The sequence below is a fragment of the Dasypus novemcinctus genome, chromosome 1, assembly GCF_030445035.2.
Source record: "Dasypus novemcinctus isolate mDasNov1 chromosome 1, mDasNov1.1.hap2, whole genome shotgun sequence".
Classification (NCBI taxonomy): Eukaryota; Metazoa; Chordata; class Mammalia; order Cingulata; family Dasypodidae; genus Dasypus; species Dasypus novemcinctus.
The window spans coordinates 108506166-108518320 of NC_080673.1; the positions used below are offsets into that span (position 1 = coordinate 108506166).

At 36.5% G+C, this 12155-nt stretch overlaps 1 protein-coding gene across 11 annotated transcripts in view; it reads right to left on the minus strand.

The window, feature by feature from the left end:
• Positions 1 to 12155, minus strand: part of PDLIM5 (PDZ and LIM domain 5) — a 235059-nt gene that overhangs the window by 51645 nt on the left and 171259 nt on the right. For all 11 annotated transcript variants that reach the window (XM_058295329.2, XM_058295348.2, XM_058295300.2 and 8 more), the window contains one exon: positions 9014 to 9201. In XM_058295329.2, coding sequence (XP_058151312.1) covers positions 9014 to 9201 — 188 coding nt within the window. The remainder of the gene's footprint in view (positions 1 to 9013; positions 9202 to 12155) is intronic.

The following is a 12155-nucleotide window of genomic DNA, read 5'->3' on the forward strand; positions in this document are numbered from 1 at the left end:
TTCAGGACTCCTTAACAATCCAAATAAATCTGATAATTGTGTTTTCAATTAAAAAAAAATGCTGGTAGACTTTTTATTGGGATTGCATTGAATCTGTATGTCAATTTGAATAGAAGTGACATCTTACTGATATTTAGTCTTCTAATCCATGAGCATGGAATGTTCTTCTAGGTATTTAGGCCTTTTTTTAACAGTGAGTTGTAGTTTTCTGAATAAAAGTGCTTTATATCATTGGTTAAGTTTATTCCTGACTATTTGAGTTTTATCTGTCGTATTTTATTTTCACTACTCTTTTGACACTTTCAGTTTATTGATATTATCTTCATTTCTAGACTCTTGTCTAGGCTTCTCTCTCCTTTCTTTTCTTTTCAGGCTCTAGCACCCCCTTTAGAATTTCCTGAAAATCTGGTCTCTTGGTTAGAAATTCTCTCAGTTTCTGTTTATCTGTGAATATTCTAAACTTGCCCTCATTTTGGAAAGACAATCTTGCTGGATATAAGATTCTCGGCTGGAAGTTTTTCTCTTGTAGTATCTTCAATATATCACACCACTGTCTTCTTCCATTCATGGTTTCTGGTGAGAAATCAGCACTTAATCTTATTGGATATCCCTTATATGTTATGCATTGCTTTTCTTTTGCTGCTCTCAGAATTCTTTGTCTTTGGCATTCGACATTCTGATTAGTTTATCTGTCTCAGAGATGGTTTTTTTGGTCTATTTTGGATGGGAGGTACGTTGTGCTTCTTGGACATGGATATCTACACCTGTCAATAGAGGTGGGAAATTTTCTACCATTATTTCTTCAAATATTCCTTCTGCACCTTTTCCTTTCTATTCTCCTTCTGGGACACCCACAACACATACGTTTGCACATCTCTTGCTGTCATTTAGTTCCCTGAAACCTTGTTCAATTTTTTTCCACTTTTTTTCTTCATATGTTCTTTTGTTATGTTCACTTTCAGAGGCTTTTTCAAACTCACCAATCTTTTCTTTTGCCTCTTCAAATTTGCTGTTATATGATTCCAATGTTTTTAAATTTATTATACCTTTCATTCCCATAAGATCTACTATTTTTCTACGTATGCTTTCAGATTCTTCTTTGTGCTCATCCAGTGTCTTAATATCCTTAATGTCTTTAGCCATCTCATTGAATTTATTGAGATTTGTTTGAACATCTATGATTAGTTGTCTCAACTCCTTTATGTCACCCAGGGGTTTACCTTGTTTCTTTAACTGGGCCATATCTTCCTGTTTCTTGGTGTGGATTATTAATTTCTGGTTGGTGTCTTAGAATCTGGCTTACTGGAGTATTTATTCTGGGTGCAGATTTTCTCTTTAGTTTAGGGTTTCCTGCCATTTCTCCCTTACTGGTTATGCAGTAGGAACCAAGGATGTAGTTGGTCCTATAAGCTGTGGAGGCTCAAGCTGCCCTCATTACCCCAGGGACCGATGAAGCGTCTTCCAACTTTCTCTTTTGCCAGAGGTAGGGATAACTTACAGCTGTGTGGAATAATCCAAGTTATGCAGGCCTACACTCTAGTTGCCTAGAGAGACTGATGAAGCTTTCCTTCATGCCTGGGGCGGGGATGGAGCAGCAGGTGAGGGCAGGAATCTATACAGTGTAGGTCCAAGATGACCTCAGTTTCCCTGATAGACTTCCGATTATTCAATCTGTGCCAGCCAAATAAATGTACCTGCAGTTACCTGGACAGACTGGTGCAGGGCCCACCAGCCTCCTCCCCACCAGAGGTGGGGCGGATGCCTAGGCTAGGGCTGCAGGCTGATGTGGGTGAAAAGAAACCGGTTCCTACCATAACTGTGATTTTTGGTCAATTGGCTTCCTCTCATGCTAGGGGTGGAGACAAAATGGTGCTACCAGCCTCTTTCTCACCTGGACAAGTTCAAACTTTAGCTGTTCTTAGGGTTATACTCTAGCCAGATGAATCCGCCAATCAGCAGCTGAAATCAGTGGCCAACCATCTCCTCCTCCCCTGTTTTTGGGAAATGGAGCTTCAAATTCCAGCCACAGAATAGCTCCTGGGGCAGCTTGTGCTGCCAAAGTAGGATGATCACTGGCCTCTGGGGATTGGCTGGTAATTTCCTGGAAAGGGTTGTGCAGGTCTCCCCAGTTCCCCCCAGCCGTAGGTGGGGCTGGAGCTTAGGCTAGACCTGTAATGTGATCTGGATGGAAAGAAACTGGTCCCTACCAGTACTGTGATTTTCAATCCACCCCACCTCCCCTTATGCTAGGGGTAGAGTTGAAATGGCAGCCACTGGCCTCTTTCTGGCTTGGACAGGTTCAAACTTTACCTCTTCTCAGGATTATATTGTAGCCCATTGAATTTACTCATCCATAGCTGAAGTTGGTGTCCAACGGTCTCTTCCTCCCCCATTTTTGGGAAGTGGAGCTTTCAATTACGGCCACAGAACAGCTCCCGAGGTGACTTGAGCCTCCAATAGAGGATGGGCACCAGCCTCCATGGCGTGGAATGCTCTCCTTACAAATCTTCTCTGTAGATGGGCAGTCTTTTTCTTCTATTCTTTCAAGTATGTGAAGGATGCTCTTCTGGTCTCCTGGAGCCCCCAAACAGGTACTTCAGCTAGCTCCAGATCACTCTGGGTGTTTACTAACTGCCCTGTAGCAGAAGCTGACTCTAGGAGCGCCTTAATCTGCTGCCATCTTGCTGGTTCTATAATGATCTTTTAATAATGCAGATTGTTCTACCACCCATCTTAAAAAATTTATAATTCTCTTTCAGTATCAAGTCCAAAGCTCTTTTATCCAAAGCCCCCCTGTTAACTAATGAAGCTTTCCTTCTCTCCAGTCACTAGACATAATGAACTAAATGAACCACTTGCTCTTCCTCCAAGAGGCCAAGTTCTTTCAGAACTTTTTAAAGTTCCCTTTCCTTGCCTCTTCCTAAAAATGTCCAATTATGAGAGATTATTAAAATACTTCTATTGTCCATTACTAACTACATGTCATTTTGCTTTAGTCACACACATTATTTATTCCTACATAAAATAGGACTCCACTATAATCAAATAAATTTGCACCTCAAGGTTGTGTCCTTGGAACTTTATCCAAATCTCTTTCTATTCTTTCCATTGATACAGATCTCTACATCTTCTGACATGAGCCTTGTAATCTGACTCTTAACTCTTCATTGTACCTTTTTTTTCTCACTTCTATGTTCTTTACTGGTGCTCTGCATCTACAGTGACAATCTGGTATATTCCATATCACTAATATTCCCTCTGCACTCCATTGCTTTATTCTCTACATGTCATACATTCCTAATTGTTTTTTAGGAAAAAAAAATTCTTACTACAGGACTTCAGATCTATTATTATTAATAATTTTAATTACTGGAAATAAATAATATTGTACTAATTATAGCACTGCTTATGTTCACAACTTTAACTCCTATGGCAGGTTCACCTCTTTGGCAAGTGAATTATGTATCCCTTAAATCATAAGATGTCCAAAATAATACAAACTGACCTATTCACCCACTTACTCATTCATTGACATTTACTGTGGACCTATAAATTGTGCCAGGTATTTGTAAAACTAAGATTAGTAAGTCTTAGTCTTGTCCTTAAGGGGATCTGAAAGCTATACTAAAAGACAGATATGCAATCAGTTAAAATAAATATGATGAATGCTATAATAAAGCCACCAACAAAACTTTGTAGGAGCACAGAGAATGAATAGGTAAATATTTAGAGGGATCAAGAAAGCTTCACAAAGGAAGTGACATCTGGTGAAGAGAAGTTTCTGAGGGGAAGAGGTATGCAAAAGCATTTCACATAAAAGGAGCAACTTCTACAAAACACAAATGTGTGTGTCCAAGGTATGTTATGAACTTATGAACTTTAGTGTGACTAAAGTATAGGAAATATGAGGGAAAAACAGTACAAGCTGAAGCGGGAAAAGAAGGTTGGCATAAGGCTGTAAGGGGACCTCAAGCCCTGTTAAGAAATCAGACATTTAACCTCTGGGTAGCAGAAAGGCCTAAACGTTTTCAAGCAGGGAAGTCATATGAGAACTGTTTTTTTGTTGAATGGGTAATAGTGAAAGTTATTAATGTTATTAGTAACAGAAATAAATGGTTAGAAATCTAGCTTTTCTTAAGTACCCTCTATGTATTAGGCACTCTACAGATATTATACCATTTAATCTTCACAACCATGCTATAAGAGACATTTTCATATTCTGTTTTAATAGATGGAGCCTCAAAAATGCTCCATTTGGGGAACATCTCTAAACTTCTAAACTGCATACCCTAAAAGGCACCACCAGTCAGAAAACTGAGTTCAGTGAACAATGGGCCTGATCTAGCAAGGCACTGCTTACAGTATAATGACTTAATCATTCTTACTTTGTATAGATTAAACTAAAATTAGAAAACTGATGTGCTTCCAACATATAATGGCTCTTCATGACTTCAAGACTGGATTTGTAAGATAATATTTTATATGTATATTTGCATCTAATGAACTAAAGTTACCTAATCTAATATTAATAACCTAAATAAAATCTAGGATAAACATCACAAATCGAATGAGGTCACCTATAAAAAAGGACTGTGCAACACACAGGAACATATTTTCCAACTTTTACCATTATATTTATGAAGGTTTTATCTAACTATTTATTAATTTTATATATATAATATGCACATAAAATCTATCGGCAGTAAAAGCATAAGAATGTTCTTTCATGAATTACAGCAAATATATCATACTAAAGCAAGGTGGTAATAATAAGGTGGTATGTGGGAAAAATACACCTAATGTAAATAAGAGACAATAGTTAGAACTATTTTAGTAATCTTTTATCCATTTTAACAAAGGTAACTACTGTTAAAAAAAATAGTACCATTCTTATTCTGTTTAAAAAGTTCTATCATCAGTTATAACAAATGTTCCACACTAGTGCAAGGTGTTGGTTAGGATGGTGTTTGGGAATCCTGTATTTTATGCATAATTGGCTTATAAACTCACAGATTCTCTAATAAAATATATATATATATCACTAGTGAATACAGTCAATGCAAACATAAGTTAAATATGGTGAATTAATATATAACAAATAAAAAATGAATTCACATGTAAGTTTAAAAAGTATACATTCCTAAATCTGAAAAATAACAAGAAAAACCTCACCTCTAATATATTTTTCTAGATTAAAGTTAATGTTTCTAAAAAGATTATTGCATCTTAATTATGAAAGTATCACCAAAGGCGCAGGACAAGTAGGATTCAGTATTGCTAGCTTACGTAAAATTCAAGCTTGGATTCTTACTTCTTTTGTATCTTAATACGTTCATCCAGACTTTGAACTTTCGATCATTTTGCATCCTCAGTGTTTAGGTCTTTGTTAATCACTGGCAAGCTTGTGTGTGTGTGGTGTAAACTATATGCCTGAGAAAAAGAAGATGATCCATTCTAAACTATAATGCTGGTATCTATATACCTAGTTCCTACTTATCAATAGGTGTAACATTACTGTGTTCTTGAAAGACTTCTGGCTAACAGAAGCTATAGAACACCACAAGAGAAATGATCTAAGATTTAAAATTAGGACTTAAGTGGAGGTAATAGAAATTTTAATCAGTCTTTTCAATGCAGTCTTTTTCTTGGCCCATCATTTCAAGCTATGTTAGTCATCACACAATACACAGAAGACAGAAATACCTATTTAAATCAGTGATTTTCAAGCTTTCTCTTTTCACTATAATATACAATAAGAAATACACTTTATCTTCTGATCCAAAATATATGTGTGCATGTGTTGGTGAGTATACACATACACTAACATACATACAAACATAACTATATATAATATATAAACTGAAACAAAGTTTTCACAAAATGATACCTACACTTACTATGTGAAACATATTGAGATATATACTCTATCCACTCCGTTCCACTCTTTCAAAACGCTGTCTATGATCCATTAAACTGATTTCAGGATCAACTGTTAGGTCACAAATTGCAATTCACTGATTTTGTTCTCCACTCCCACCTATAGGAATTGTTCAGAAATTGCATTGTTGGTAACAAACACTATTTGGTGATCTGTGGGGGTGGGAAAGGGGAGGTGGGAAAGGTATCAGTTTTTTTGCTATGTATTATCACAAGAGAGAAAAGCAATGCTACAGATTTTTAAAAAAAATTATTTATCTCTCCCCTCCCCTTCGTTGTTTTCCCTTGCTTTGTCTGTTCCTCTTGTTTCTTTAAGAGGCACGGGAAACCAAACCCAGGACCTCGGATGTGGGAGGGAGGTGACTAATTGCTTAAGCCTCCTCTGTTCCCTGCTTTGTTGAGTCTCTGGTTCTGTTTTTCCTCTTGTGTCTATTGCTACGTCATCTTGTCATGTCAGCTCACAGTGCCTGCTCATTGCACCAGTTCACCGTTCTGCTCATCCTCTTTAGCAGGCACCAGAAACCTCTGCTCCCTGCTTTTTTGTCTCTCTCATCATGTTTTTCTTCCTGTGTCTCTTGTGGTATCATCATCTTCTGTCAGCATGCTGCACTTGCCCACTGTGCCAGCTCACTGACTTCTTTAGGAGGCACTGGGAACTGAGCTATGGATTTCTGATGTGGTAGGCAGGAGCCCAATCGCTTGAGCCACATCTGCTTCCCCACGTTTCTTTAAAGGAGGTATCAGGGATTGAACCCCAGAACCTTGTATGTGGATGTAGGCGCTCAACCACTGAGCTATATCTGCTCTCCAAGGATTATGTTTTTGTTGCTGTTGTTTTAGGAGGTAGAGTGAATTGAATTCCAGACCTTGTATGTGGGAAGCAGATGCTCAAGCCACAGAGCTACACCCATTTCCCTGTCACATTTCTTAAATGCTTTGTCTAAATTCACGATAGCCCATCAACTTAACCTTTCTAGTTTGAAGCAGCCCTTTAATTAAAACTGTATATTCAGAAGTGAATTGTGAAGAACACAAAAACCCATAATGAGACAGCTATCATCTTCTTAAGCAAAACAATAAGAATAACAAACTTTTTCAGGTGTATTAAGAAGATTTTTAAACTATCAGACTAAGTAAGAGTAGATTTGAAGGTGTTTTTTTTTTTAACTAGGTAGGGCAGAATAAAAGAATTTGAGTGGGTGCTGGTAACTGAATTTATATAGAGGGTTTTAACTAAATAGTGTAAGTTAAAAGTAACTTCTACTTAATATAACTCATTAAGTGCCAGTTTATAGGACTTAGAACAAGATAACCAGCAGGAGTATAACAAATATTTTCTGATTTGAGCTGAGAATGATGATTTAATTCACACATGACTTCACGATGGAAAAATAAATTCTTTTCATAATTTTAATGCTTTATATAATGTTAGATAATGTATAATGTTTTGTGCTGTTATAATTTTGCTTATATTAAATTCACTTATATTTTCTGGAAAAAATAAAGTGTTTTAAATACTAAATATATGAATCATGGTTATAGTTGAGTTATTCACCTACTTTGATTACTTAACAAATTAGCCTCAGAAAAGAAAGGCTTCCATCGCCCTCTTGAGGTAATATTGCTGTACTGTATTTTCCAGTTGTCCCAACATAACTGAAATTTTTTCTTTTCACTTCAAGAGGGAGAGGGTATTTTCACTGTAAGTTTCTAAATTTCCATAAACAGTATATGTACTTTCTTCCCTCTGCAGTATATATCTTTTATGTTCTCCCTTAAGCTTCTAACTCAGAAATTGTCTTTTCCTTGAAGAACTGTTTAAGAAACATTCTCCTGTTCCCTTGTAATTACCATACCAAAGGAGTTTTTCTGAAAGTTACTTTCTGTATTCTAATAAACATGCAAAGTAATTACAGCAAACCTCCATTGTTGTAAGTAAGCTTTAAGTAAATGGAAATAATTCAAAATGGATAGGGCGGAGACTTCTTGGCCTTTTTTCCCCCAGGAGAATAACAGGCCTTGCTAAGTTGATAGTCTAGAAATATCAAAGGTAAACAATATTTGTCAAAATATTTTAAGCTTCCAAAATAACAGAATAATTGGGAAAGGTGAAGAAATTGGAATATAGACTGTATGCCTTCTATCAGTGTTAAATTTCTTGAACTTGATAACTGCACTTAATGTTACATAAATGAACATCCTTGTTCTTAGAAAATACACATGGAAGTATTAAGTGCTAATGGAGCATGATGTATGCAATTTACTCTCACATGTCTAGAAAATACATACATAGACTGATGTAACAGATGTGGCAAAATGTTAAGTTGAATTAAGTTTGGGTATCTGGGTAGGTGGTAGATTGGAGTTCTCTGTATTTTTTTTTTTTTTTTTTTTACTATTTTTGCATCTTTCCTGGAGGTGTGAAATTATTTCAAAATAAAGAGTTTTTAAAAAAGCAATAAAGTAGTCTTTCCTTTAAAACAGTCTAGCTTACATGTATGTGATGACCTATCCTCTTTTCCCACAAAACTCTAGTTTCTTTGCAAATTTAGCAACTTGTAACTATAAATCTAAACTATACAAAATGCCACTATGAAATAAATTGTATAAAGAATTAGTTTTTTTCTAATGATAATTTAAAATAAATGAATAGATTTAGTGTCTAATATATTGAAACACTATAATTAAAAAAACAAAAATGTATTCTAATTCAATTAACTAAAAATCTAATGGAGGAATATTTCCAGGATATATCCTTAAGAAATAAGACTTCAAATTTACTATTCAAACAAATAATTTACTATTCAACACATGATTCTGACTAGTAGTCTGAAATGCAAGGAAATGCCCAATACTATAGTTATGAATAGCAAATGGCAAGTGTATCAAATTAAACACAGAGAATGTTTACAAATACTTTAAAAGGGAAAAATAGTTATGGCTATTCTTTACAGCCTTTTATCAATCTAAAACGGTTGAGAATGAGTTTCAGCAGTGAATTCTATCATATATCCCAGATCACATTTTCATAATTACACTTTAAAAAAGCAAGAATCAAGAGATTTCTTTGGAATACCTGCTTGAATCGGCTGCTGCCAGCTTGGAGACTTGATAATGTTGGTGGAACCCAGAGGCTTGAAGGCGGCAGCAGTAGAGAGCCTGGCAACCCCCGGTCTGGCAGAGCCTAGACTATCTGGGCTCTCAGCTATGTTCTGAGTTGAGGCTACTGAAGAAGTCAGCTGCTGGGAGGACTCCTGGGTGTTGCTGTAAAGGAAACATTTTTGGTGAAGCAGCCTCTTTAACTGGTAATCATCTTTTCTTTTTCCCAATTCATTAAATCTTTAGGTAACACAATAATAAAAATAATTTTAAAAAAATTAATCTATTACTATGAGCTTTTGCTGATTTACTTTGTTTCCTATCTAGTTTCAGCTACAGCTGGTATGGGGTTATGCATTTGGTTTTATTAAGCATTTATTACAACTTCGCTGTGGGCAAGGCACTGTTTTAGGTACCATTTTTAAAAAAATTTTTTGAAGTATATAATTCATATATGAGCATACATAAACAATTAGTGTATAGGAGAAGTTGTGAACTTAAAAACAAACACGTATAACATCATACTGGGACCCCATACATCAGTCCACCATTAACAATTTACATTGTTGTGAAACATTTATTACAAATTATGAAAGAATATAAAAATCTTACTACTAACTATAGTCCATATCTTATATTTGGGTAAAAATAATTTTTTTTGACTCCTATTTTTTTTTATTCTTTTTTAAAAAAATATTACATTCAAAAAATATGAAGTCCCATTCAACCCCACCGTCCCCACCCCCCACTCCCCCCACAGCAACACTCTCTCCCATCATCATGACACATCCATTGCACCTGGTAAGTACATCTCTGGGCATCGCTGCACCCCATAGTCAATGGTCCACATCATAGCCCACACTCTCCCACGTTCCATCCAGTGGGCCCTGGGGGGATCTACAATGTCCCGTAATTGACCGTGAAGCACCACCCAGGACAACCCCAAGTCCCGAAAACGCCTCCCCATCTCATCTCTTCCTCCCATTCCCCGCACCCAGCAGCCACCATGGCCACCCTTTCCACACCAATGCCACATTTTCTCTGTGGACCTTGGACTGGTTGTGTCCACTGCACATTTATGTCAAGAAGGGGCTTAGATTCCACATGGATACTGGATGCAATCCTCCTGCTTTCAGTTGTAGGCACTCTAGGCTCCATGGTGTGGTGGTTGACATTCTTGAACTCCATGTTAGCTGAGTGGGGTAAGTCCAATAAATCAGAGTGTAGGAGTTGAAGTCTGTTGAGGTTCAGGGCGTGGCTATCATATTGTCAGTCCAGAGATTCAAATCCCCTAAATATATCTTAAACCCCAACACCAACTACAATTCCAGTAAAGTAGCATGAAAGTCTTGTGGAAAGAGATCCCATCTGAGTCCAGTTCCATCACACAGAAACATCAGCTCCAAAAAAGGGCCATCTGACATGGCAGTGAACCCCATCTCCCATGACCATAGAACCCGTGGGTCTCTTTAGCCCTCAAAAGAACCAATACCTGGGGTTATATCTACTTTATCTGTCTCTGAGACTCTGCTCAGGTGTGCATAAGGGCAATCCTTCTGACAACCTCCAGACTCCTTTTTAGAGACTCATAGCCATATAAACTCATTTCTCCTTTCCATTTCCCCCTTACATTAGGTCAAACAGCATTTTAAAGTCATGTTATTATATGTAGACAGGGATATTCTGCTGGTCCGCATTGAACCTTTAATTCAAGGTCATTTTCTAGTTGCATCTTCAGCTGGTATTTGGTAGTGATCCCTCGGTGCCAGGGAGGCTCATCCCCGGATGTCATGTCCCACACTGGGGATAATGCACTGCATCTACATGCTGAGTTTGGCTTCGAGCCTGGCCACATTTGAGTAACATGAAGGCTGTCAGGAGGAAACTCCCAGGCACAATGCTTCTCTAGGCCTTGTTCTTATTTCAGGCGTATAAAATAATTTTTAAGAAAGAAAAATTCTATAATCATGCCTCTCTTCAAAACGGGGAAAACAAGAAAGGAAAGGAGTCAGACTGCATTCATTCTATACTTTGAAAATTCTTAGAAGGTCTACAAGGAGAAATCAGGCTATTAAAAATCTTATACAGCCAATTCCTTTAAATAATAAACAAATTTCCTCTCCCTATTTCTCTCTGTCTCATTATTTCCAGAGTCATTTAGATTAAAAAAATTAATGGAAAATTCCTGACAACTTCTATGAAGTAACAGAGGTGATTCCTCTTTCCTACATTTTTCTAGTATGCTATGAACTAAGCTTCCCTGACATGACACTAGTTCTCTTTCTCACTTAAATATTTTAAGCACCTACTGCATGTCACACAATGTGTTAGGCACTGACTACATGGTGGTAAACAAGAAATAACAGCCCCAGACTAATAGAATATCTCCTATTCTGAATTGATAATATAGGAAAATGAGAGACAGGACTATGATAGATTTTCTTAAACAGAATTATTTGCTTAACAGGAGATCTTATATGGGCTGGATAGAGTTTGGCTTACAAAACCATAAGGCCAAAGTTACCAAACCATGTTATTTATGATTACATATATAGCATTTCTAAAACAATAATAATTTTAGGTAGCTCAAATAATAAAACATATACTTTAGAATAACTATGGCTATTCTAAATATACACTTTAGAATAGCTGTAGTTATTTCTCTCAAGTATGATAACAACAACAACAACAACCTCCACTACTTAACTTTTCAATGGAAATTAAGGTACTGGTTGCTTAAATAATTCCATATATAGAAATTCAATTCCTTCAATTACTGATATCAACAGCTATAGGAATACACTGATAAACAAAGGGCAATATATAAATGTCTTCAGCAAACATACTGTTTAGGTAGATACTATTTCAATGAAAAAAATTTTAATTCAATCATACCCACTATATTACCAAATGAACAAGAGTACCTAATTTACCCAAAGCCTCTTGAATCTCTGATAACACTGAACATAGAAGGACTGAGACTGCCTATCATTGGGAAGAACTGTTTTCAAGGCTGGTCCTTCACTGGCATTTGGGAACTTGGCTGGTAAACAATTCCCTATAGGGATATAAAACTTTCTCTAAATAATGAGAGGCTCACTCTGCCTAAACTGTACAAT